General features: G+C 52.5%; 11 protein-coding genes across 11 annotated transcripts; 4 read left to right on the top strand and 7 right to left on the bottom strand.

The window, feature by feature from the left end:
• Window positions 1-478: 478 nt before the first annotated feature.
• COCVIDRAFT_88774 (hypothetical protein) lies at window positions 479-652 on the bottom strand (the record flags this gene model as incomplete). The annotated part of the gene is made up of 1 exon (XM_014705192.1): window positions 479-652. A coding segment is annotated over one exon (174 nt), but the record flags the coding sequence as incomplete, so codon positions are not given.
• Window positions 653-1,568: 916 nt separating this feature from the next.
• Window positions 1,569-2,336, top strand: COCVIDRAFT_34325 (hypothetical protein; the record flags this gene model as incomplete). The annotated part of the gene is made up of 1 exon (XM_014705193.1): window positions 1,569-2,336. One exon carries the CDS (start codon window positions 1,569-1,571, stop codon window positions 2,334-2,336), a length of 768 nt encoding a protein of 255 aa, XP_014560679.1.
• A 335-nt stretch (window positions 2,337-2,671) lies between these two features.
• Window positions 2,672-3,463, bottom strand: COCVIDRAFT_49389 (hypothetical protein; the record flags this gene model as incomplete). The annotated part of the gene is made up of 1 exon (XM_014705194.1): window positions 2,672-3,463. A coding segment is annotated over one exon (792 nt), but the record flags the coding sequence as incomplete, so codon positions are not given.
• Window positions 3,464-5,016: 1,553 nt separating this feature from the next.
• Window positions 5,017-5,950, top strand: COCVIDRAFT_34326 (hypothetical protein; the record flags this gene model as incomplete). The annotated part of the gene is made up of 3 exons (XM_014705195.1): window positions 5,017-5,044; window positions 5,553-5,692; window positions 5,780-5,950. The coding sequence occupies 3 exons, from the start codon at window positions 5,017-5,019 to the stop codon at window positions 5,948-5,950; spliced, it is 339 nt and encodes a 112-aa protein (XP_014560681.1).
• An 811-nt stretch (window positions 5,951-6,761) lies between these two features.
• On the bottom strand, window positions 6,762-9,443 carry COCVIDRAFT_88542 (hypothetical protein; the record flags this gene model as incomplete). The annotated part of the gene is made up of 2 exons (XM_014705196.1): window positions 6,762-6,900; window positions 7,003-9,443. 2 exons carry the CDS (start codon window positions 9,441-9,443, stop codon window positions 6,762-6,764), a joined length of 2,580 nt encoding a protein of 859 aa, XP_014560682.1.
• A 919-nt stretch (window positions 9,444-10,362) lies between these two features.
• Window positions 10,363-10,623, top strand: COCVIDRAFT_88791 (hypothetical protein; the record flags this gene model as incomplete). The annotated part of the gene is made up of 1 exon (XM_014705197.1): window positions 10,363-10,623. The coding sequence occupies one exon, from the start codon at window positions 10,363-10,365 to the stop codon at window positions 10,621-10,623; it is 261 nt and encodes an 86-aa protein (XP_014560683.1).
• A 369-nt stretch (window positions 10,624-10,992) lies between these two features.
• On the bottom strand, window positions 10,993-14,072 carry COCVIDRAFT_23249 (glycoside hydrolase family 3 protein; the record flags this gene model as incomplete). The annotated part of the gene is made up of 6 exons (XM_014705112.1): window positions 10,993-12,032; window positions 12,089-12,795; window positions 12,852-13,213; window positions 13,267-13,639; window positions 13,808-13,893; window positions 14,031-14,072. The coding sequence occupies 6 exons, from the start codon at window positions 14,070-14,072 to the stop codon at window positions 10,993-10,995; spliced, it is 2,610 nt and encodes an 869-aa protein (XP_014560598.1).
• Window positions 14,073-16,984: 2,912 nt separating this feature from the next.
• On the top strand, window positions 16,985-18,976 carry COCVIDRAFT_88624 (hypothetical protein; the record flags this gene model as incomplete). Its single annotated transcript, XM_014705198.1, has 1 exon — window positions 16,985-18,976. The coding sequence occupies one exon, from the start codon at window positions 16,985-16,987 to the stop codon at window positions 18,974-18,976; it is 1,992 nt and encodes a 663-aa protein (XP_014560684.1).
• A 1,297-nt stretch (window positions 18,977-20,273) lies between these two features.
• On the bottom strand, window positions 20,274-21,635 carry COCVIDRAFT_23251 (hypothetical protein; the record flags this gene model as incomplete). The annotated part of the gene is made up of 6 exons (XM_014705113.1): window positions 20,274-20,910; window positions 20,964-21,078; window positions 21,128-21,181; window positions 21,263-21,433; window positions 21,486-21,504; window positions 21,615-21,635. 6 exons carry the CDS (start codon window positions 21,633-21,635, stop codon window positions 20,274-20,276), a joined length of 1,017 nt encoding a protein of 338 aa, XP_014560599.1.
• Window positions 21,636-22,586: 951 nt separating this feature from the next.
• COCVIDRAFT_34332 (hypothetical protein) lies at window positions 22,587-24,072 on the bottom strand (the record flags this gene model as incomplete). Its single annotated transcript, XM_014705199.1, has 4 exons — window positions 22,587-22,888; window positions 22,955-23,560; window positions 23,632-23,889; window positions 23,940-24,072. 4 exons carry the CDS (start codon window positions 24,070-24,072, stop codon window positions 22,587-22,589), a joined length of 1,299 nt encoding a protein of 432 aa, XP_014560685.1.
• Window positions 24,073-24,756: 684 nt separating this feature from the next.
• COCVIDRAFT_34333 (hypothetical protein) lies at window positions 24,757-25,411 on the bottom strand (the record flags this gene model as incomplete). Its single annotated transcript, XM_014705200.1, has 3 exons — window positions 24,757-24,927; window positions 25,159-25,244; window positions 25,327-25,411. The coding sequence occupies 3 exons, from the start codon at window positions 25,409-25,411 to the stop codon at window positions 24,757-24,759; spliced, it is 342 nt and encodes a 113-aa protein (XP_014560686.1).
• Between the last annotated feature and the right edge of the window lie 659 nt (window positions 25,412-26,070).

The following is a 26,070-nucleotide window of genomic DNA, read 5'->3' on the forward strand; positions in this document are numbered from 1 at the left end:
ACACTTAAGTAAGAAAAACTTCCCAGCCACAATTCAGTCAACTGCCCAAATCCTCCACCGCATACACAACAAACATTCAACACTTATCTTCCGTCGCGCCAAATTTTCATCATCCGTCAAAACCATGAAGTCCGTCCTCGCCACCCTGCTCATGCTAGCATCCCTCGCACTCGCACAAGTACCCAACGCGCCATCCAGAAACCCATACTGCGGCCGATCCAGAGACATGTATCACTACAATCTACCCAGCGACGGTACGCCCAACTGCGACCAATGCAGGGATTGGAATCATTATCCGCGGTATTTCAAGTACCTCCAATGCAGCACTCCAGGAACGATGCCATACGTGGATCATTTTACTTGTGATATCAAGAATGGTTTTTGTGTTACTTATGTGAGTTTTAGTGTTGATTTCGCTTTGTTTGTTTTTCATACTAGGGGGTGGATGATGGGAGAATGTTGGATGTTGGAATGCTGGCTAACAAGTCGTAGTATCAGTGTTGTCGGTAGATGGAGAGTGGTAATGGGCTGGGGCGGTTGCTGTGAAAGCCCTTGTATGTTTAAGTGATTTCTTTCGAGGTAAGGATATCCTGAGGGCCTTCCTCACATGGAGGTCTCTTGATAGATACTGGTGGTTACTTTTAGATACATGGAGCTATTGGTGGCGAAACGAGGTTAAGTTGGGAAATCATAGATGGCATGAGGCTGTATTCTACGGCGGGCTGCGCCTTCTACCACGGTCGGCATGGATGAAGTTGAGGCGTCAGTTTAAGGAGGTTCGCCCTACTGCTGGGGTTGAAGAAGGCTACACCACTAAACCAAACGAAAGTTTATTATTGTAAATTATGCAAGAATCAGAACATATTCGCGCTCTGTCCACTCGGAGTTGCTAGAGATATAACGGTCTAGATAAAGCAGTCCCTACAAAAAGCTTTTAACTCTACTAGTCGTATTGCTGAATAGGCGGAGTAATACAGATTTATGGCTGAATACCTCTCCGACGTTACTTATTGGCCGTAGCGATACCATTGATGTGTATAGTGTTACTAGCGGGCGACAGTGGCTGGTCGATGCTGCTTCTTTCACTGGCAGCCACCGCCCCATCCGATGACGCTGGTTTCAATCATGAAGAACAAGTACTCCTGATCCAGTATATCACAAGATGTTTCGGGCGCACAGGTGCTTAATATCTGAGGATCAGCAATCTTTTGGTGTCAACACAGCGTATGAAACACTTTGCGCCAGTTGGAAGAGTTCGACTCGCCCTTGTTCATCGCAAACAACGCCAGAGAGTCGGGCACCCACTTTTCGAAACAATGTACATGCGTAGAGTGGCTGGATTTCATCTTCATGAAAGAAAAGTCTATGTACTGTTTACAAGCAAGCGATTTGTATATGAACACCGGAAACTTACATTGACACTATCCTCAAGGTATTTAAATAAGAACTCACTTTTGGATTTTTCTTATCACTCAGAACATACTTCGCGTCCCAGCATTATCTCGGCCAAGCAGAGCTGAACAGCACATTTCCATCACAGTCAAAACTACCATTCCAAACTAACCACAATGTTCGCCAACATTACCAAAGCGCTTGGCATTGACGCCTTCAAGACTTACACCCAGATTCAGGGTACAATTGACAACATGGATCAAATGTCTGATGGACACGACATCCGCAGTTACTCGTCCTCTGCCCGCGAAGGGCTTCTCTCAGCAGGCACAGTCAATCTATTCAACAAGAATGGCAAAAGGTTCATCGCCACGGTGTCCAAATTAGCCTTGGTTGTTGTCTCTTCCGCATTCCGCAAGTGCCTAATAGCAAATCCCGATGCCGAATCCATCAACATTTCCGAGGAGTCCGTTGATGACGATGCCGTTGCAAAGCTTATGAAATGGGTAAACGATATTATTAGCGTCTCTGATGCACATTTGGAAGTTGAGCTTACTCACGCATCCAAAGATAATGAGGCTATTGTAGCCATTCACATCCGTCATGCGGCGCAGTACCTAGGCATGGAGCAATACATCGAGCATCTTGTCACCCAGTACAAGTGCCATATGCATGCGCGTATTCCTACGCTCAAGGAAGCCGAGATTATGGAGCGCTTTTCCAAGCCACATCAGGATGACATGCTCGAGGCCTTGGCTGCGCGTCTAGAGTACCTGCGTCGTACGGGTAGATCCAACGCAGGCAAGTATGAGTACGAAAAGCTTTTGCGGGAAAACCGAAAGATTGCGAAGGTGGTTAAGGAGAATGAGCGTATCGCGTACTCAAAATACTGCTTCTCTTGCCGATGGAATGAGAAGAATTCCCTTTGCAGTCACCAGGAGTAGATAGATAATAGAAGTGGATGTATTTTGGTTCACTTGAAATAGATATGGTATTTTTTGTGCTTATTGATAGTTTTGAGACTCGAAATCATGTTATTGAGGCGCGAAGTGGCTAAACAACTAACGGCTTTGATGGCATAACAGCAAAGGCTTCATAAATCAAGCTCTCCTTTCTTTGAAATGGTAATAGTGCTGTTGGGGAAGAGTAACAAGATGACTGTTCATGTGTTCAGACCGTTACTAGAAATTTTCTATTGTCCCTTTTCGCCTTTCCCAGTCGAATGATCAGCTTGAAGAATTTGACGACGATGCGCAGTCCATCCAAACAACTACTAACCTAGGCCAAATATGAAACTCTCCTTCGCCTCCCAACTCATACTCGCATACTGCCCATAAGACGGTAAGTTTACCATTCTTGGGTCGTCCACAATAGCTCGATCTCGTACATAGTTGTATATCCTGCCGCAAATATAAAAACTAGGGAATCTCCTCCGATAATGGGCCCCATGATCTAAGAGCCATTTTATAATCGCATAGTTCTGTTGATAAATTGCCACATCTAGTGCTGTGACAGGTTCATCCGAGTAAATCCTGTATGACCAGCTCAAGCGTTCGTTGATATCGTACTTTCCAGTGTCGTAAACCGCTCGCGTAGCTTCGAGTCCAGACCGGATAGCGATGTGCAAGGGATGTTCTTCTGAGATTGGATGTGTGTAGGCACAGTCAGCTTTGCAAAATGCGAAGTAAATCAGATCATAGTCCTCGGAATCGCAAATCGCATGCATAATGTTCGTTGTCAATGTCCACTTTGATGAAACTGGAATGCAGAAAAGATATCTTAGTACTCTGACGTTGGAGGTGTGGGCTACCATGCGGACGCAGGATTCGAACGCCTTGAGATCTCTGAGCTCGAATCTGGGAATGGTGGGGCGTATCAGCCTTACGAGAATGAGCAGAATGTCCTCTCTGTTGTAACTAATTGATGTTTCAATTGCTTCGTAAATAAGAGGATTTTCCATAGTATTGTCGGCCAGGGTGACTTGATCTGCCTCTCCGATTCGAAGATTTTGGAAGCATTCAGTTAGTTCCTTGACAATTTTTAGGTCCCCGAGCTTGATAGCGTTGATCAGATGGTTTCCAAAAATCCCATGTTGCAACGAATCCGCATACAGGTTCCGAACCAGTAAATGCACACGACTGGCGCTATGAACTGCAATGGCGGCTGTGATTTCAAAGTGGATATCGAATGTCTCGTTGAGTACCCTGAGCGGCTCTTCGGCTGGTCGAATAATAGAGTTCGGTGTAGGCGTACCTGCGAAGAGAAAGTTCAGGACAACGTCATCTCCGAGTACACAACAAATGCTCTGACAGATCTGAGCAATGATCTCTTTCGATGTGTATGTGTCATTCAACCCAGGAAGGGCATATATATCTGGAGAGTCTAGCGGTCGTGCTACATAGTTGAACATTCGCATGATAGCCTTAGGGAGGGAGGGATTGAAGCTTCCAGAGTTCGCGACCTTGGCCTGTAGAAAGCGCGGCATGAAATGGAGAATTAGAGTGTAACTTTCAGGAGTCCGCGGGGAAATCCAGATTTCGTCTTCCTCGTCCGAAAGTGATCGAGCATCAATGAAGAATGCACTTTGTGGCTGGTTTTGAAGGATCTCTCTCTCAATCTCCTCCTGAAAGAGCCCTATAATAATCAGTCATGTTCAAGGGTGATTCGGAACAAACTTACTGCAAACCCCCCGTAATTTCCATGATGAAGGAATCCCAACACTGGATACTAGAGACTGACAGATCGCGGCTTTTATCTCATCTGGTAGACGTGGGAAATCCATAATAGCGGTTCAGGTGATGAAAATTGGGCTTCGAGCAGAAGTGCGTTGTAGCATCAAAGGTCCAAGAGAGCTTAGTTCGCGAAACCAGTACTCAGTGCAGCCAGTGTTTTAAATACAATATGTAGTCATAGTGCTTCATTGATTATTACATTCTAGTGAACCGTGGTTTTCAGGCAGGGGTCTAAGCTAACCAAAATCGCCGTCTTGGATAGTGGCGGGTCTCCCATGATGCTGTCCAATTATCGCTCTGGTGTATTCACCATCATAATTATAGTAAAGCTTTTGATTGGCCAAGTCATCGGCGTGTCTAATCGACTGTGTTTAAATCAATGTTCGATACTGGCCATCGGAAAGCCTATAACAAAGATTAATGCGTGATTTAGAAAATCAAATACTGTCATCGCGTGTGTCTTCAGACAGCAAACATAACAAGTAGCAAATCGGTGTGATTCTCTTCAGGCTTATGTTGATGGCGATATATCGCATGCTAAGGGCAAGGTATGGTATGGGGCGCTGTGCTATTGGTAGACAACGACACCCAGTAATGTCGCTTCAAGCTTCTCAAAAAGTTGCCGCCACACAACAAGAGTAATGTTCTACATTCTTGTATTGAAAGAGGAAAAAACGCCCAAACATTTTCTAAATTGATTACTTCAAATCTGGTGCATGCCTGTCTTTCCATAACATAAGAATAGATGGTGTTAGAATGCTGGAGAGTCAAGCTAAATAACCTGCAGTGATTGGCTCAGCGAATCCGTGCGCTGCTGACGTAACACAAGCTCATCCAAGTCCGTCTACACCTGCGCATCGCGACCTACGACCCCCACTTAAACACCGCGACAATGGCTTCTGGATACGGACTTGCTGGTGGTACGTATTGATGCCTTCCATTTGGATATGTTGTGGGCGTTTGGGAGGTGGCGGAAGGTTTCAAGGAGCGCAATCGCATCACGAAGAGCGGAACTGGAACGAATGCGAAGAGCGACGACGCCGACCACATGGCGCGGATACCGGATCAACGCATGCAGATGGTTGGAGATACGATGAGAGATTGTTATGGATAGCAAGAGATTGGGGTTACCGCGTAGACCCAGGACCTAGACCATCACCCCACGAGTACAACGGATTAAGATCGGGAGATGCTAGAGATGGACGCACGGCACCTATACAAGCCATGGGCCTACCATACACGCATATACCGCCAATATATCCTGGCCTGCAACACGCAAGCGAGGCCGTCAGATCCCCGATACCTGCTCGCTCGCTCGCCGACCTTCCTTGAAACCTCCTACCGCCAACCCATTACAGCTCCCCAACCCCCCACCTATACCTTATCTCCAAACGCCTCCGACATTCAGACTAACAAAAAACCCCACAGGCCCATCCCGCTGCTTCCCCTTCTGGCAAGAAGTCCTCGCGTGCTACACGACCAACACAAACGCCGAGGACGACTCCGGAAAGGCAAAATGCGCCCCCGTTCTTGAAGACTACTACGAGTGTCTTCACCACAAGAAGGAGGTCCGTGTTTCCCTTTCTTCACTCTCACTCAACGCACATACATACACACTTCTCTCCAATACCAAAACTTACACATGTGTTCAACAGGCCGCACGCACTCTTGCCCTGCAAGCTGCCTACCGCAAGGCCGAAGCCAACATAAAGCGCGACGATGCGCCTTCTGCGGGCGAGATAAGGCGCCTGGGTGTTTTGGATGCCCCGCTTGAGGAGAAGAATCTTAAGCCAAGCAAATGGTTTCCTCATAGGCAGATCAACTAGATGGGCGGCAGGTTGATGGATAAGGGCAGGAGAAACAATGATATGCGTATGTATGCATGGCAAATCTCTCGTCTAGCTGGCATACGGAATAACGCAAGAAGTGATATGTTCAAATGTGTTTCATGCAATTGTGATGATTCATGTATTTCACTGCTATGGAGACATGTATGCTTATGCCACATCACCCCACGCATCATGGATAGATGACAAGAGTAAAACTACAAAGGTAAAGATACAAAGATACATGGCATCATCAACGATAAATGCTTCTCTTCCTCCACCTCATCCTACCCCCATTTTCGTTGAACCCCCCACAACACTCTCTCCATGTACACAACAACAATGAATAACGCCATAGCGGAGTAGTCTAGCAAGTGCCCCCTCCTTATATCCCTTTTCCTGGGGTAACAAAAGGACAAAAACAATAACCCCAAGTGGAAAACAACAACAAATGATGCTAGTCATACAAGATGCGGATTTCTCATCTGACCTGACCTGACCTGACCATGCCCCTGCAAAAAAAAAGAGAGAACTTTATACAGACCGAATCAGATGATGATGAAAAGGGAAGGAAAGACCCGAAAGCTAATCAAACAACACACGCAAATATACGGATTTGAAGAGAAGAAATAAAAACGAAGCAACCACCCTCCAAACAACCCCCGTTCAAACGTCCCTTTTTCATTTCCCCATGACAAAAAAGTCCGATATCGATATATCGTTCGTGCTCATACTTGCATGTAATCATTCTCATTTCAGGCCATCTGTGATTGTCTCTCTCTTTCTCCTCTACTCCCACTCCCTCCGCCCCTTACATGTTCGCGGGGACGCTTGTGCGCGAAATATGCGGGGGCGGAGGCGGCGGTGTAGCAGTTGATCGACCGCCAAGACTACCCAGGCCATGAGCTTGAGCCATGCTGCGATGGAATGAGCCGATCTTTTGGAAACCCCTATTTGGTTGCAATTTTGGTCAGTTGATTGGTTCTTTCATTTATAACTAGGAGAGTTATACCACAAAAGTGGTAAGACGGAGGTGTGGGACAAGTACGTACTTGGAAAGATCATAGCTCTCTTCCTCGGGTTCTGCTTCCTCCTCGAAACTCCCCAGACTTGCTCCTCGTACCATTCCGCCGTTGCCTACAATTCCCAGTCCTAATCCATTGACATTACTATTTGACCGTGACCGTTGGCTTCCAATCTCGCGCCGGCTGACGGGTCGAGAAACTGTGCGGCTTGGGCTCTCCGGACCAGCATCCTCATCGTCTTCACCCTTCAATTCACCATCCTGGTCTTGATCATCTTCAGGCTCGGCACTCCTGCCCGGTAGCATAGGCGGCGAGCTAGGGTGATTGTCATCTTCGTCGTCACCATCCTTGAAATCCGGACGTTGTAGTTTGATTGGACTGAGCTCAAGGGGTCCTTTGGCAGGCGTGCTAGGGAGATCGACAAATTTCCAAAAGGGAGCAGGACTGGAAAAGGCCATATACTGGCTAGGCATTTGGGCAGTGCTGGGAGGCGCAAGGCGAGGTGCATGCCTCGTAACCAAGGGTGTGACAAGCGCATTGTTCACCCGGCCTGTATCATAGCTACCGCCCATACTATTGGAGGCGGCATCAGAGTACAGGGTTGGTGGAGAATTTCCTACATCGGTCTTCATCCCAGGAACGCTCTGCTTGACAGGGTCTACACCAGGCGAAGACTCGAGGTGTCGTTGAGATTCGTCCTGTTTGATATAAGTACCTTGTCCCTCGTTGCTTCCATACATAAGTCGCTTCGCAGGTGTGACAAAACGATGGTCCTGATCACGGGTGTTTGGGGACTGCTTGAATCCTCCGTATGGACGTGGGCCACGGTCCGGGGTATATGACTCGTTTGCGACAGGGACGGAAGAAAGCGGAGGCGTTGCAGAGCGTGGGGGTGACTTGATCCGAGGAGCGTATTGTTGAGAGCGATTGTCACGTTCCAAAGCACCCACAAGACGCTCGGTGGCCTGGGTTGGATTTCCGAGTGCAGGAGAACTAGGCCCTGAGCCGTCGATACGATACCCTATAGTCATACCGCCACCCTTGCGAGGATTGAGAAGCTGCTTCTTGATAAATTCCTCCTTTTCGCTGTCGGCAATCTTCCACTTCATGCCTTTTCCCGGTTCATCCGTGCGGCGTGCAACCTTTGCGAACGACTTGTTCAGAGACAGGTTGTGACGAATGCTGTTTTGCCATCCACTGTTGGTGTGTCGAAAAAATGCATAGCGGGCTTTGATGTAGTCGTAGATGTTGGCAAGAGTAAGCATCTCCTCCTCGCTACTCAAAATTGCTTGGCCGATGAGCTGGGCATAGCTATGGGGTGGCTTGATATCTTTGGTTGAGTCTAGACTGTAGTCAATGTCGTCTCCTGTGTCCAGAACGACAGACCGGGAGAAGGTAGCAGGCGAGCCTTTGCTACGGGGGTCCTTGTCGGCACGGAATGTCATGGGCGTTCCTGGCTGACCACCCGGAGTAGATGTCATCTGGTTATAGTAGGCCTGTGAAGACTGGTGCTTATGGCGAGGGTGCGAGGATGGTGGAAACGGATCATATTGATCCCGCTTTGGTGTCGGTCCGCTAGGGTGTGCATGTTGGTGAGACTTTGGCGGCGGGTTACCGTCATTGTCAGACTCGGCAGCATCTTCATTCTTAACCTGGCGCCATAGCATAGGATGAAAGTGGTCCTCCTGGTTAGCGAGGAGGAAAAGCATCTGGGTGCTCATGATGCTGATGCAGATGCCAGAATGCAGGGCGGCCCTGTCTCCCCTAGTGAGATGGCGATCATCGAGCTTGAGGCCATTGCGGCTGTTTACTGTAATGTACCATTTTTGGTCCGAGGGGTCAAAGTTGATCTCTGCATGAACACGGGAAATTTGGCGCTCGGGACCAAGGTCAATATGTACGCCCCAATCCTGGCGCTGCGAGTCGCTCATGGGCATGCCAGCAAGGTCGGCCTGGGAGCTCTGGGGGTTGGCACGGCTGCTGGAGTCTACACGGCCAATCCTGACCTGCGTGTCCTGGACGAAGAAGCACCAGTCACGCGCAGCAATCTTTGCAAAGGCGGCAATGTTCTTGCCCTCGTTGCGCTGCGACTGCAGGTCGTTTGCATAGTCGATGGCGGCATTGGGCGTGTATGCGGGGGTGCGGAGAGCGGCAATGACGAGGTTCTGGCGCTCGATGGGGTCCATGTTGTTGTCTGCATCGCCGCCGTTGGGGAGCGTCGTGTTGGAGTCGTTGCTGGCGACGGACTCGGTGATGCGGGTACGGGGAGGGTCTGCGGCAGCCGAGGCAGCTTCGTCCTGGGCAGAGCCGTTCAACTGTGCGAGTGAGTACAAGTTGGCCGCAACACTAGTAGTTGTTGGGCTGCTCACCCGCCTGCGCTTCCGCGAGGGCGTGGCATCTGGCGTGTCGGGGTCAGATTGCTGCTGAAGCTCTCTGCGCGAGCGGAGTCCACTGCGGCGGGTCGACATGGTGCATGCGCGTGTGAGACTGTGCCAGAAGCAATACGGTCAGCGAGTGCATGCAGCGGGAGGGCTATGTTTTTGTATATTGCATATGTGTGTTTTGCAGGGCGCTGAACCATGGGTGTGGCCAGCGAGCCATGAAGGCGCGAATGGCTTGCGCCCCACCTGCGACTCGACACAGGCGCGCGCACACACGCACACACAGACAGACGAGCAAGGACTGGGTGCTTACCGCGAAACGTCGGTGCCCAGTTCCTAATGCAATGCGCACGGTGCGAAGAGCAAGTGGCGAGGCGGCGGCGGGGGGACAGCGGAAGGGGGTGGGAGGTCGCAGGCGCGGGAGGTGGAGGTGGAGGTGGTGGTGGTGGAGTGGAAGAAGCGAGAAGGAGGCGTGCGGTGGGCGGCGGAAGCGTCGTCGTGGTTGCCCAGTGGTGTTTGTTATTCCACGACGCGACGGAACAGCTAGCGCGGGCGTGACGATGGGCGCGGATGGCACAGCAAGCAAGAGGGCCAGCGACGCGTGCGGGGGAAGAGGGCAGAGGGTGATGACCAGCACTTTGGGGGGCCAGACGCGCCAAAGGGTAGGGTTCGGGGGGGAAGCAAGAGGATAGCTATCGATAGACGGATATCGAGGGCGTGGAGATAGTCGCAGAGCCGCAGGAGGCCCAAGGAGACGAATTACGTCGCTGGCCTTGCCCGATGCCCTCTGCTCTCCCCCAGCCCGGCATCCGTGCGCGCACCCCGTTGTGTCAATATTCACGCTACACATACGGAGGAGCCGGCGACGGCGGCACACGCAGGACAAGCTCGCCGGACGAGTGTGGCTTGCCAAACACCAGCTGTGTGTACCTAGACACCAGCATACTCTTTACCTCGACGCACACCGTCAACGCCGTGTTTGTGCCGCGTGCGATGCTCTCTGCCCATGTCCTGTCCAACGCACAACCACCACCATCGCCCGCGCACTGACAACAACAATGACGCTGCCGCTAACCAAAGCGTTCGCATGCGCCGCCACACACCACACGAACCAGTCGCCAATCGTTGCCCCATCCATCCCCCAAGTGCTGACTCAGTGACGCGTGCAAACCAGCATTGCGCCCGCCCGCTGTCAAACAATGCCCTTGTTCATGGCTCCGTCATCACAACCACTGCTACAATGAGACTGCTCATACTTACATATTGAGCATCCGAACACTGTCCACTCTCACCCACACGACGTGCGTAGGAGCAAGATTTTGCAACCGCCTGACTGCCCTTGCTAGCCCCATCACGTGAGCGGTTCCAAGTTTGCTGCCTGTTTGCTACCCCTCATCCTTTGACGCTCGTCATCCCACGTGGACTGCAAAAAAAAATAACCTTGGTTTTCTACGTGCTCACACGCATACAATCACTTCACCAAATGCGGCAATTGACCTTGTTTGAATAAAAAAAATCTTGTTCGTAACAGCTAGATGTGTATGTATGTCGAAGCCAATCAACATTAACCAATTAAAACAGCAACTTGTTGGCTATTAAAAAATTCCTTGGTCGTTTCCCACCATAGCAAGCCCATCTATTTAAAGCTGCTAGTGTCCAGTGGGGCAGAAAGAGGAAGATTCCTCGAACTAGCACCAACGTGGATCGTCTTGGGGTATTCGGAAATGACCCAGTTCTGACTGACAGTGTCCCAGTTGCTGATATCACGGCGGGTGATGTTGGCAGTGAAGACAGCGCTCTCGCCGGGCTTAATGGTCAAGCGGTCAAAGTCACGGAGCTGCACCTTGGGGTCGTGGGGGCCACCAAGCGAGATGTACGCCTGGGCCACCTCGTCACCAGCAACATCACCAGTGTTAGTGATCGTCGCCTCGACCTTGAACAGAACGTCCCAGAGCTGTGGGTTACCACCGGGCGCACCACCAGCCGCGATACGCGCCTGAGGCGAGCCATCGGTAGAGCCTGCGGGCCAGGTAACGTTGAGGCCGTACTCGGGATCCAGAGATGCCGTCTTGAGGTCAGTTGAGTTGAGGTAGGGGTAGATGAACGTGTCGGGGTAGATAAGGCCGGGAGGGTACTGGTAGTCCGCAGGGTTCTTGCTGAAGTTGCCAAACGTAGGGGCAGCCGAAGTCTGGCCGGTGAAAGGCTTGTAAGCCTCAGCAGACTGCGCGGTGACCTTGAGGTCCGAGTATTCAAAAGTAGTGTACGAAAGACCAAAGCCAAACTCGTACGTGGGCTCAATGCCCGCCTTGTCAAACGCACGGTAGTCGATGAAGACACCCTCTTCAAAGTTGGCCTGGGGGCTGAGGATGCCGTTCGTGGGCTCGTAAATCACATCAGGGCCATACTCCTCTGCAGAGCTGCCAATGGTGAAGGGGAGCTTGCCACCAGGGTTGTGGTGTCCGTACAGAATGTCAGCAATCGAGTTACCAGACTCCTGACCAGGAAGACCAGCCCAGAGAATGGCGGTCACGTTGGCGTTCTCCTTCCAGGCGTCAACAATGACTGGACCGACAGAGTGGATAACCACAATGGTGTTGTTGCACAGAGCAGAGACGTTCTTCACGAGCACATCACCATTGCCCCACACAGTCAGGTTGTTGCGGTCACCCATGTTGTCTGTGGTCCAAAGTTAGCAAAATACAACGTCTATCCAGCAAAAAGACAAAACTTACTGTCAACCGTGATGTAACCTTCGCCAGAGTCGGCGTTGACGAAAACAATCGAGTGGCTGGCCCTGCCGGCCATGTTCTGGATCTGCGAAGTAGCGTAGTTGTTGGTGACCGAAGTGATCACGCCGCCGTTCTCGTTGACCTCGCGCTTGATAGCTTCGAGAGGAGTGATAAGGTACGGGAAGTCTGCAGTTCCTGAACCCCAGCCCATGGCCAAGGTGCCAGAGTCGCAGCCGCGGTCAGGGCATCCGTTAGGACCCAATGGGTTTTCGCCAGCATCTTCTCCGAATACAGCAGTCCACTTCTCCTTTCCAGAGAGGGGAAGGACGCCAGAGTTCTTGAGGAGAACAGTCGACTTGGCAGCAGAGCGGCGGATGGAGCGGAAGTGTTCCTCGCGAACGTCAACGTGCTTGTTGATCAGGCCGAAGCTCTTCTTTCCGAAAAAGTGCTCGAATCCGTATGTGTCAGTTTGCCAGCTGTCAAAGTTAACGGGGGTAGACTCGTCACGGCCGACAAAGTAGTATGCGGTCATGATACGGATAGCCGCATCGTCGAGACGCCACTGAGGAATGGTGCCGTTGAGAATTGAGACGGTCATGTTAGTGCCCCAGAAGGACAGTCCAGTGTTGAACCCAGTGTCACCAGGCATGGTCATGTCCAATCCGGCATAAGCCGAGGCAACACCCGAGTGCTGTGCATCCCAGTCAGATCTAAGCATAACGTTAGTTTCTCGTCTTACTTTTACAAAGTCTATCGGTATGCTTACACAATGAAACCCTGGAAGCCAAGCTCGCCCTTGAGAATATAATTCTGGAGGTACGAGTTTTGGCAGACTTGCGAGTTGTTGGCCTTGTTGTAAGAGCACATGATGGAACCAGTACCAGCGCGGACGGCGTCGGCAAAGGGCCACAGGTAAAGCTCGTGCAGAGTCTTGTCGTCGGTATTGGAGCTGATGGCATCGACAAAGGGGATGTCCTTGAAACCGCCGGGCTGACGGAAATGCTCTTGCTCGTTCAGAAGGTAATGCTTAGTGCAGGCAATGACACCAGCATCCTGGATACCGCGGACGGTTTCGCCCACGGCCACACCGGAGAGTACAGGATCAGGACTGAAGCCTTCCCAGTTACGCTAAAAGCTTGTTAGTGAATGCAAAAAAAAACTGAGTAGTGTAGCAAACTTACACCGCCCTTGGCGTGGCGACCAAGAGGTCCAATGGCAGGACCAAGCTGAACGTCGACACCCTTCTTACGGTGCTCCTTGCCCATCTCGTTACCGCGGGTGTAAAACTCATAGCGGTCCCATGATGCAGCAATGGTGCCACCTGCTGGGAAAGCAGAGACGTAGTCTGCGAAACGGATGCCGAGAGGGCTGTCTTGAAGGCAGAGGGGGTCAAAGCCAAGGCGAGGAATAGCGCCCACATTACCAACGCAGTGGTCGCTCTGCCATCCAGTGCCGGTGGTGAGGTTGACCTTCTCAATAAGGGTCAATTGGCTGACAAAAGCCTTTGCTTTTTCGTAGGCAGCCGCCCAGTCCTTTGTGGTAGGGTCTACCCAACTGGTGCACAGTTAGAGAAATGTTGCAAACATCAGGGTCTACATGGTCAAGTTTGGGTGGCACCATAGCTAGGGCCTACAAGGCGCACCCGTCACCCGCAAAACCAGTGCCGAATGCACTACTTGCAGCAGGCAGGGTCTTTCAACGTAGAGAACAGCATATACGTACGGACTTGGGTAGAATGGCGGGCTCTGGGCATTGTTCAAAGAACCACTGCCCGTGTCGTTGGCAGCACGAGGGAACCTGGGCGATGCCTTTTGTCATTGTCAGCTTGAGCGTGCAAAGAGAGCGTTTGAGTGCAATTGCAAGGCGACTGAGCAGGGCCAGACTGGTATTGTCGGCAGAGTCATGTTGTTGGCATAAACGCATGGTGGCGTTTGTTTGGACGTACCTGGGCAAGGCCGACCAACAATGCTTGTGCAAGCCACAACATGGTGGCGTCTGGGTGACTGAGGAACGCAGAGGCAGAAGCACGAGCAACACAGCAACAGATGCTACTTGTGAGGCAACCTGCAACGAGGACTTGAATGCAGTCGCAGACACAGTGCAGACAAAAGGTCGGGGCATCGTGATGACTTTATTTCATTGCGCGCCCAAGCAAGGGACAAGGGCAGATCGTCCCCAACGACCTGTCTCCATGCTAGCACCATGCGCCTTGCCCCATCGCATCCCCAGGCGCAAGCGGCAGTCCGGGATGGCTCTGGTTGCGGGGACCATGATGCATCATTGCCTGCTGACCCCTGCCCCGCCCCCTGGCGTCTCTTCCCAGAGCACCGCGTCTCCCTTTGGACGCCCAAGTGGCCGTGGTGTTGTTGGCTGCTGGCTGGACATCGGCTTTGGGTGTGGACATGGATACTATCCAAAGGGCTGCCGAACAAGCTGCACAAGACCGCAAAGCCGGCATCGATATGTCGATATTTGCATTCCCTTTCCCCCATGCATCCACACCGGGAGGGCGTCGACTGCACATCCATCTGCACTCGAGTAGGGCGCCCGGCCAATGCATGAGCCGTGCACAGGGCCTTGTACATCGTCATCTACCATCCTCGGACGTGCACACAAGCTCCCCCTCCGAAGCCTTCTTGGACGCCACACAACCGTCCAAACTCTGACAAGGAGGGTTGGATTGCGCGCTATCTGGCTGCCCGTGTCATTTCCCTCAAGCCCAGCACGGCGCCCAGCATGCGGGGTCCCTGTCGTCAACGAGCATTTGTTCCCTCAACTATGCCTCTGCCTGTCGCCGGCAAGCTACCACTGACCGATGTTCCGTTACCTTGGGACATGGCATGCCGTCAACTGCTCCCCGGAGCCTGTCCACCATCACCTGCAGCCTCCACAGCGTCTGCATACAAACGCTGGCTATACTTCGGCAGTACCTTTTGGGAAACATTGGCCGTCGTGGCCACCCCAGATGGGCGTCTGGACAATGGCCGTTGGGTTGGTGACCAAGAGACTAGCATCTAGTAGGCCGCCATGCGCGTCTTAGCATCCTGTTCCACCGGGTGATGTGGTAAGCCCCGAGCAAAACGGCTCCAGTTTCTCCTCCACTACTCCACCCTTGGCAAGTAGTACATGCAAAAGTCACTCACGTCACCGACATGCCGCCTCCGATGTTGGCCCTTTGGTACCACGCTTCGGCCTCCAAGTAGCATCGCGTCTACGCCTACCGGAATTGCGCGCCGTCGGAGCCCTTCGGCATGTGATGAGCAATAGCGGCTTACTTGGCCTGTCCACATCTTGTCATTAAACTGTAGTCGCAATGGAGATGGGACAAGGTACCGCAGGAGCTTCAACATCACATCGGGGGTACAAAGTGCGCCTTGTGCCTTGCCCATTTGCCGACAGCTCTGGGATTCGGCTTACAGGACAGGCTTTGCCCCTGTCGCACATCGGAGTATATACTCTGTATATCTATCTCTAATTACCTTGACCCCTACTACGAGCCTCGGACGAACATCATAGTAGCCATTCCTCATCTTTGGTCCGCTAGCAAAAGAGCGCACCGCTGCGCCCATCAACGACGAAGAATCATCATGGTACCTCTCTGCCGTCCAAGAAGCCGCATTGGCCAATGCCCTTGTACCCCGCATGGAGACGGCTTGCTAGCGTCATTTTCTAGAACTTCACGCTTGGCATCCCCGTAGACTTGAAAACTTGCTTGGACACCTGACTCTTGACAGGACAGTCTGGTTCGCTTCCTCAAAAGAACCACGGTAATGCAACCATACTGAGTACCCCGCGGCTGTCCTCTACACCATTTCAGCTCTTCGTATTGTCACTAGGGAGTACAAGTAGGTACATAAGGTTCCAGGCGGGCTCTGTGCAAGAAAATGCGCTTGTTCAATTTTGAGCAAAACGTTATACCAAGATTGCGGCTTTGGGGGACCGTCTTGCACGGCTTGGACGGACGTTGAGATGCGCTGACATCCAATCGCTTCGACAAAGGCTCGGGCCATGTCTAGTAAGCCTATTTCCAAGGCTACAACATGAAAGCAAACATGGAACACACTCCTTGTCCATTGTATTGGCGACGAGAGAAATCAATACAGCGCCGCTGACCCTGCAATCTTTGAGGCTTAAATTAGCCCGCAAACCCACGCAAATAGTACATATTCTACAGACTAGGTTGGGCATACGCGTAATCAAACCCGCTGCCCGAAGAAACAGCCGCCTGGTGCCGTTCGGGCCTAGGCCAAAACCAGTAAAAGCACCTCGACGGAAGAATGAAACAGTGACTAACGGTGTCGAGCAAAAGTAATGGTAGTGGGGCTGCTAGAAAAGGCGGTCATGACCACCACTACTTTTGCTAGACGCTGGGGGCAAGCAATGCACGGACTTTTATGGTGACTTGTTGACGCAAAGTAAACATTACCTCTCTTATGCCCCTTGCTTGAGAGCTGAGTCGATATATATGTATGTACGCCAAAACTCTTCATCGCTCTCGAGAGGCTCTGAAAAGGGCGCAAGGCCTCTGCTTGACACTGCACTAGCCCTGCAACCGGGCAGTGCGTCTCCAAGGGCTGAAGCTCTCGGGCGCCGCTCAGCCTCATCATGCTTCCGCCAAGAAGAGAATTGTTCAGTCATAGGCCATCGAGATGTCGTCGGGATCCATTTCCAGGCACGAAGCTATCATCGCAGTTAGGATGAGATTGGTGACGGGTTCTCTCGACAAGATTTTGGTCAGGCCAACCATGTCGGAGGGCTCAAGGCAGTCGCAAGGCAGCACCGCCTTAGTTTGAGTCAACAGCCTTTTTCGAGTCAAGCTCATACGCCTTTCTTATCATATAACGCTTGTATTCAGCCCAACTCTATGAAGTCACAAATTTCTTTACCATCACCTTCACCATGGGCTGCAAACTCTCTCGAGCGGTGCGACCGCACGCGAAAGTTGAGGTCTCCATCGTCGCGCCTACCTATCACAAGGCTGAGCACGCGGACACACCACAAGAGTGCAAAGAGAGTGTACGGCAACTATCACGACCTTTCTCTTACGACGACATCACAATCACATCTTCAGCCCCGTTGCCGATAGTCTGTCGACGGCGAAACAGCACGCCCACCACGACGATGGAAACAACACAAGAACCCACTACTGCCTTCAACCTGTTCCTTGCAGAGCATTGCCTTATGTCGATTCAACTCCCTGATATCGAAATCGATGGGCCCGCCATCGCAACAGTCCCATCCACTCCGGCACCTCCGCAGCCCAGCGATGCTTTGGAAGAGTCCAACCCGCAGCCTAGCGATGCTTCGGAAGGGTCCACCGTTCCGTGCATCACTTGTTGCAGAGCGCAGCCTAACGAAAAGGGCAAGTTTTTCAAGCCCTGTAAGAATTGTGATAGTGTATACTGCGGATCATGTATCAGGTATATGTTTATCGAAGCCTGTGACGACATGACGCTCATGCCGCCACGGTGCTGTGGTCCGATCCAGTTACACCACGCAACGCCTCATCTGTCTAGGGAAGAAATCGCTGTATTCAAAGCAAAGTATGAGGAGTGGCTGACTCCAAATCCCTTCTATTGCCCCGTACCTACATGCTCAGCTTTCATACCGGAACGACTTCTTCCTGAGCAGACAAAAACGGACAGAAAACGCACAGATTCTGGGACTGGAATACCAACTTCAAAGACGTTTGCATGTCCTGCTTGCGAATCGAGCATCTGCTCTGACTGCCGACTGACTGCCCACCCTTCCAGTGCGTGCAATGTCTCCGAGTTTGGCATCGACGAAGAGACCACCAAGCTTCTGAAGAGCTGGGGCTATAAGCAGTGCCCAAAATGCCGGCATGGAATTAAGCGTATGTTTGGGTGCAGGCATATGAGCTGCCGTTGCGGGGCTCATTTTTGCTACAACTGCATGGGTAATCCGGATCTTTGCGAGGGTGATTGTATTGACGACGAAGACTATGAACATGAGAGCGACAATGAGAGCATTTTGGAATCATCGGAGTCACCCGAAACATCTTCCATGCAAGGAGAACATCGAGATACTGAAGCTCGTGTTGCACCATCGGCCGAAACCGTAAACCTCGATAGGGGGACTGCTTCATACTGGGCAGGGCAAGCCCTAGACTTTGGCGACGAACCAGGTCAGGATTTCGCGGACCGCGCTTGGAATTGCTTTCATTTTTTCAAGCCGTACAAGATCGATTTGGCACAGGCTCTCACTGCAGATTCTTCGAACGCAACGCTGGAGTGTGTGAAGTGCTGGAGCACGATATATCCAGTAATCAGAGAGCCGCGCCGTGTTGAGTCGATAGGGCAAGCCCAAACGATATCTCTGGGGTCAAGAGTGAATGACACAAGTACAGAGCGAGTGATTGCCAGAGAGCATGGTCGCGTAAGGAGGCATGGTCAATACGTACCTCCTCATAATCTCTTCCGCGACGACGCCACAATAGGAGTGACGCTTTGCGAAACCAACACGGTGTCTTCTCCTCTCTCACAAAGCGCACCCGACCACGAATCGCCGCTTACGCAATACCTGAACCGGCATTGCGAATCAGTTGTTGATGTCTACGGCAACATCATCTCCCCAGCTGAACCACAACAGCAGCGCCGTGCATCAATGGACAGCCATGACTATCACCTCATGTCTACATTATCACCAAGCAACGGCTCAACAGAAAAGTTCTCGCTTTTCAACCCGGTATCAGCAACCTCGACTTCCCGTACTCCCGATCTTCGAACAAACATTGCCTACGACTGCTCTGACTGCAACCTACTCGTCTGCGACTCCTGCAAAGACGCTTTAATCATCGCGCGGGACCTGGGCGTCGAGAAGCACAAAGCGTGGATGCAAAGACTCGAGGAACAGAGAGCAGTGCGGAATTGAGTGGTTTGAATTCGTAATCGTATTTTTCTTTCCCTCGAAGTTTATGCGGCATGAATGGCGTTTTTTTGGTCTTTCTCTCTCTCTCTCTCTCTCTCTTTCTTCATTTGGGAAATTAGCGTTCTTAAAGGCAGCTTATGAATGGCGTAGAATTAACGATTCATGTGGTTTTGATGTGAATAATGGATACGAAGCTGTAGTACTGTACTGCCTGTCTTTTAAAAAAAAGTACTTTGAGCCACCTTGACAATGGCCCTGGATTTCTTTTTTTTATCTTCTGCTTGTTCTTCTTCTCAACTTCCCTTACACACAGTCTCACTACGACTAAAGCAATCCCCGATATACAGGTGTAGCGTCTCATCAATTCCTCTTCCTCACCGCATCTCTCATGCCCCCCCCCCTTCTCCTTCCTCCTCTACATACCACTATGCTTTTCCCCCTAAATCTTCTGTGTGCATATTACCCACATTTCTTTTTGTTCTTCTTCTTCTTTTCAACTTAATCATTCTTTTTTTCTTCTTCTTTTGCCAACCTAACCAACCCCCCCCCCCCCCCCTTTCTTCTTCTTTTGCCAACCTAACCAACCCCCCCCCCCCCCAAAAAAACCCCCACTTCCAGAAATTTGAAAAAAAAGAAACTGAAATCAAGCAATGCAATTCTATACCGTCTTCTGTACATTGTCTCTCTCTCTCTACCATCCCCTCCAAATTGTGTACATGTCAGATAGGTTAGGGTAGGGTAGGGAAAGAATAATCAATTCATGTTGCATCATGTTGTTTGCCCTAGATACCAGCAAAAGGTATATACAGCAATATCCTTACTCGAGTGCCTATTTTGTTCTTTTGAAAGAGACATATACACATATACGTATACTGTGAGCTACATTACTTTGCTACTGAACAGATTATTACCGCATGATCCATCGACTTTCTGCAACCAAGGCAACTGATAGCAGTCAGTTACCCAAAGGAAAACTGTCTCCTTAGGCCGTGTGCTTCTCTCAATCAAAATTAAAAACCACCACAAATACATCACGCCAGACACTAACGAAGCAAACAATCAAACACGCATGCAAAAAAGGTCGAGCTCAAGTTGACTACATTTTTTTGATACCGGTAAATGAAAAAGTATTCACATCCCGGTGCCCTCTCTTTCAAAGATGCTTGATATCGTCCTTCAGCTCCCTGTTGGTTCATCCAGTCGTGAAATAGCCTTGTTGTTCATTCGTTCGTTTCATCCACAACAGACCGTTGGACACGGACACGTCCGGCTTTCAGGCCGCAATGAGTGCTGGCGCTTTCTATGCGCCGAGGCTGGGGAAGGCGCTTGAGTCGGTGATGTTGGGACCGGGGGCACCGCCGCGGCCACCACGACCACGGGCATCACCACGTCCACGAGTCTCACCGCCACGGCCACGTCCGCGGAACTCTCCACGACCTTCGCCGCGACCGCGTCCCTCGCCGTTTCCACGTCCACGTCCCTCGCCGCCACGGAATTCGCCACGGCCACGGCCGCGTCCTCGGCCGCCGCCCTCACGGGGAGGGGGAGCAAGCATACGGTCACCGTCGAGCTCAACGTGAACCTTTTCCTTGCGCGCGCGCTCGCGCTTGGCCTTGCCTTGTCCACCGGCAATGAAGTCTTCTTGGTCGTCGCGGGAAAGCGCAGTACCTTCGGGGAACTTCTGGCTGCTACCCTCGTTGGCCTTGCGAACGTTCTGGGCGGCAAGAGAAAGCTTCTTCTCGGCCAGCTCAGCAAGGTAGGCAGCGTAGGACTTGCTCTTGTCCTCGGGCTCGGGCTCGGCGTTCTCGCCCTCGGCATCTTCCCGAATAGCGTCCTTCTCTTCAGCCTGAGCGATGGCCTCGCCAGCCTGCTCATCAGCCAACTCAGCGTCGCCGTCCTTTCCTCCCCAGCCGTGAGCAACTTGCTTGTCGTGTTCGCTAGAAGATGTTAGCATGGTCAAAGTGGGGTTAAAGGAGGGGAATTTTCTCACCTGATGCCGGTCCTGCTGTGACGGTCACCCTCGCCGCGGGCACCACCACGGCCTCCACCGCGTCCACCACGACCACGACCGCGCTGGCCACCGCGAGCTCCAGTGCCAGTAGGTTCTAGTTGGGATTAGCATCAACACAAACCGACCATTGGATCCCCACTCACCACCAGATCCCCTTCCGCGGTTCTTGTCAGATCCTACGCCACGATCCCGGAAAGCTGTGCTTCATTAGCCCTTGTTCGCATGGATGCTCTACGGAGGTTCTAATGTATCTCCAGCACCCGGCATGTCTGACATACCGTTCTCGTTGGCATTGTCGGTCTGCTTGGCACGGTTCTGGTGGCTCTGCCTCTCGGGGATGGACTTGGGGAGGTCGGATCCATCGCGCTTGCCATGCCTCATGACGGGCTTCTCAATTGCCCTCGTTGGCGGGTCAGCCGGCCTGTTGGGGTCGAGCTCAGGGTCATTGCCTGCGGGGTCATGAGTGTTTGTTCTGCGACTGTGCCATGTATCCAGACATACCCAGCAGCTCGTAAATGTTCTGCACTTGGAGTTAGCCATTGGACTGGATAGAGGACTGCAGCCGGCACTGCAGCTCCCAATTGCGAGGCGCGGATTTGGATTTCGCAGTGGGGTGACTTGAGAGCTTACCTTTGAAGCGATTTGAGACATCTTGACGGATTGGAGCGCCTTTCGCGCTTTGCCCTTCTAGATGCACAATCTGCCGGGTGGAAAAAAGAATTCGAGAGCTTCCCTACGGTGGTTAGGGACGTGGCTCTCAGATGTGGCTCGCGAACGGGGTAATGGGCGCGAAGTTGCGGGCAAGAGGTTCGAAAATCGGCGTGGGTTGCTGCCGTAAGCGAGTCAAGTGGGGCACAGACCATCCGTAGAAGGCACAAAGAAGCACCAAAGGGTAGCTCTCTGTGCCGCCGCGTACGGCGCTTGGACACGTTATTGTACTATCGCTTGTGAGGGGTAAATGTGACTTTTTTTGTATGTCCAGAAATGCTATTTCACAGGCCCATGGCGCCCGAAAGTGGCTGGTAGAATTTTGAGTGGTTTGCTTATTCCAAGTGCGCATTCAGACGCAAGTCGAAGTTCACCCATAACAAGTCAGGTGCACCCCGCTTTGAAGCGAGAATAGGTGACAGATGAACAATTAGCCAAACTTGCCTTTACTTGTGAATATCAATGTCAGATTCCTGTTTCAGATTTGGTGAGGCGCGAGAATGGCTGTTGCGACCGACTTTGCATTACAATATATACAAAGCAACACTGAATCTCTAATCAAGAGGCCGCGGTGCCACAGTAGAAGACTGGGTTACTTTGTAAAGCATGCCCACTTCCTCATGGCCGGAGCCTAAAAAAACATCCCGTCACAAATACAACTGTCGCGTCCAAGCCACAGATTGAATAAAAACTTTTAAATATCACTATCCCAAGGCGACCGGTCTTTCGTATCGAACACCGTCGTACGGCAATGACACATGGTCGGTTGGGTAAAAGCAGTTGTTGCGCCCGCTAAACAACGTGGTCAAGAAGGTATGAATAGGTGAGTTTTTACACGGTCCCTGGTGGACATCCGGAATAATCTTCTCTTACTATCGTATCGTTCTCGTAGCATCATCTGCTCTCGTACATGGTGGGGAAGTGCATGCTGGCGGACAGTCCGAATGGATCGGCGTCGAGCATTGGATCGTAAGGGTCGAAGAGATGGTTGTTGCTCATGCCATTGAAGACTTGGCCACCATCGTTTGGTGCTAATGCGGCCGGGCTGGTGAAGGGAGGGTTCTGAGAAGGCGGCATTGGCGGTGGCATATTGTTTGAAGGTGGAAAGTTTTGTTGTGGAAATGGGCCGGGACCGGCAGAGTGATCGCTCGGATCGTCGTGGTCGTAGGAGTCTGCTTGTTCCTCATACTCCTGCTCTGTAAGAGGATATTAGCCTAGGATTACAAAGTCCTATACATAAGTAGAGGGGAAGAAAAGGAAACGGGTTAGCGTGCCTAGTTGACTCATGTGGTCCGTGAACTGCGTCTGGTAGAATGAGGAAGGACCGTTGCTCGGTGTTACACCGTTTCCGCTGTTACCGACAGTCGAAGCATTTGACATGCCGTTTGAGGAAGGCTGATTTGTTACTAGCGAAGGTCGTTGAGCTCCCATCATAGGGGTAAAGTTTGATCTAGGTGGCTGTGGTCGAAGTGGTTGCTGCTGCTGCTGTGGCTGTTGTTGTTGCTGCTGCTGTTGCTGCTGCTGTTGTGAATGCATAGGTCCAAAATTGGGGGATACTGATTGACCATGGGGCATGAAATTGGGCGAGCGAGTCGCTGATTGAGCAGGAGATGAAAGATGGGAGCCTGGAGTAGGCTGGGTCAAGGGAGATCGCTGAATAGGACCATCAGGTTGGATCATGGGTAGGCCATTGGAGGCGTCAATCTTGGGCGGGCCTTGCAGCGAGCGCCTCTGTTGCTGTCTATTCAACATGGCACGTTGCTGGAGAGGGGCCTGGTTGGGCGAGGCGTGTGCAGCTAGTGGAGGTCTGGTGGCTCCGAGATTTGGACTGCCAGTCTTTGCGCGCAGCTCAGCCTGGACGTCGATGCCTAGAGGCGAAGTAGCGGGTTAGCGCGTGTTGCTTGATCAGACGTCTGGGGAAAAACGGGGTCAGGGCTACCTTTCTCTAGCAGAATCCTCTCGAGTAGAGAATTCTTATACCGGAGCATAAGGCACTCGTCAGCGGCATTGCGGTGACTATTTTGCAGGTTCTGGAGGGTGTCTTCATGATGCTTAATGGTGCTCTCCAATTGCTTGATGTACTCTGTTCTTCGCTCACGGAAGGCGGCCTGGGCCTGCCTGTTCCGCTGCTTGCGCTCTTCCGAGGTGGCATAAATCTTACGAGGGCGTGTTAGTTCTATCATAGACGCGGTAGCAACTGCTGCAGTCATGGGCGGCAATTGGTGGCGGGAGGGCTCACAGGTTTACGGCCGCCTTTGCGCTTCTGCTGCTGGGGCTCTTCCTGGGGATATGGCTCGGCCAGGCCAGGCTCGGGCGACGATCCGATAGACGAGGTCGAACCGTCGCGCTGAGCCTCTACTTTGCCCACGGGAGCCGTCATATCTGTTACGAGACTATCTCCCATCTGCGGCCAGCGCACCCCTCCGTCCTGATAGAGGGGCCGTTGGGCGCCAAGAGATGGGGAAAAGGCGACAAAGGCAGGTCGGTCAGGGTGACAAGAGGCTCTGGTCGCTTAGACGCGCTTGCAGTGGGCAGCCGCAGTGCCGGGACGGGGAATGGATACGGTGTGTATGGGGGATTGATAATGTCTGATAAGAAGAAAGGGTTGGGGCCTGTGGGTGGTCGCGCAGTAGTTGTGAGGTAAGCTCTTGGGTAATGGAAACAAAGATGGGCTCGAACGGAGGGGCGGAAGTGCTGGACTTGAAAAGGCGGGCGGACCACGCTCTTTTGCCCTGCCCAGCGCAGCCAGCTCGACTCCGTGTGGTTAAGACTCGCGGCTGGCCGCCCCAGCAGTGCTTTGTCGGTGGGCGGGCGGGCGGACAGCAAATGGCCACTGTTGGCGCTCCGGCGCTGGGCACCACCTCGCTATGACGGCCAAGCGGGCGGGATGAGCACTGGCTGGCCGCGAAGCAGAGATTTTTTCTTTCTTTCGCGGGGGGGCCTGTCGCAGCCGCAGCCGCAGCGGGCAGTGGCACCAGCAGCAGCAGCGTCGCATCATCAGCATCATCATCATCACGAGCGAGGGTGGCAGACTACTATGGGCAGGCCCTGCCTGGGCGTGCGTTCAGTCGACGTCTTGGTGGAGGGGCCCTGAACATGGCTGCTGCTCACGGGCTGGACTGCCATGCCGCCTTGGGCCTAGCGCGCCCTTAGCTCCCGCGCCACCACCACTTTTTGCACTGCTTTCTCCGGTTTCTCCAGCGCACGCAGACGCGCCGCCACAGTGCTCGCTCGACTGCCACAGGACACCGCTCGCGGATATGATATGTAATGGACGCACCAGCCCTCTGCTGTTCTCTGCGTACACATGCTACACATACGACCCTCTACAACACACGACCCATCTGCCTGCTCACCCGCCCGCTGCCCCGCTGCGCCACGCGGCTCCGTCACTGTTGCACTCGCTCCGCAAGAGCAGAGGCCGACGTCGGCAGGGCGAGGGCCTGGGTTGGCACATACCGATGACCTCCTCGGCCGGCATATCACCTCTCCTCGTTCGCACACATGGGCTGACGGGAGTGAGGGGGCGCACCCGTCCGCGTCCATAGCTGTCTGCATGACATGCCCCGACCGGCGCCGACAAAAGTCAAATTACAACCACGTCCATCCACCTCGTCCATGGCCATGTCACTACCTGCACCGCGGCGTCTGTCCACCGGCCTGGCTGGCAGCGCACCTGCTCCCGCCGGGAAGCCGCCAAAGCCCCGGGCCACGCCCATCACTAGTACCAACGCCTTGGCTCCCTCGAGACACACCGAGTTTTGGCCATGGGATCGCCGAAGCCGTTGCTTTTATGCACCGCCTGAGCCTCGTTAACCACGTCCAGTCGTAGCGTCGTCGCCCGCAATGTCCGCCTGAGCACCCACCTGACCTGCACACGGTCGAGACTCGCCATACCACTCACCCTCCGCGACCCTCTGCACTGAGAGCCACCGTGAACAAAGGTTCAAATTCCACCTGTGCGCCCGCAGTGGGCCGGAGCTGCGTATGCCCCGGATATACTTGCCCCTTTGGGCCTGGCTCGCCGCTGCAATTGGATGTTTACACCTCCAACGACGTTGCAGCAGGGGGTGCCCTACAGCAACCTCGTCTCCAACCACATGTCTCCCCTCACCCTCCACGCTCGTCACCTTCCCAGTCACTCTCCTCATACGATTCCAGCTAACAATACTCCGAAGCGTATCCATGGGTACGGTACCATTGTTGCCGCTGTCAATGCTACTGCTACTAGAGTACACCTACTGCTGGCGCAAAATATGGTTTATGCTAATGCTTTGAACCGCTCCTCAGCTAGAGTACTATCCGCGGACCGCAGTCCACTGTAACTTTACAGAATTGCACAATGCCTCGTAGAAAATTGCACATTTCCATTGTTGAC

Source organism: Bipolaris victoriae, assembly GCF_000527765.1.
Source record: "Bipolaris victoriae FI3 unplaced genomic scaffold scaffold_10, whole genome shotgun sequence".
Lineage (NCBI taxonomy): Eukaryota > Fungi > Ascomycota > Dothideomycetes > Pleosporales > Pleosporaceae > Bipolaris > Bipolaris victoriae.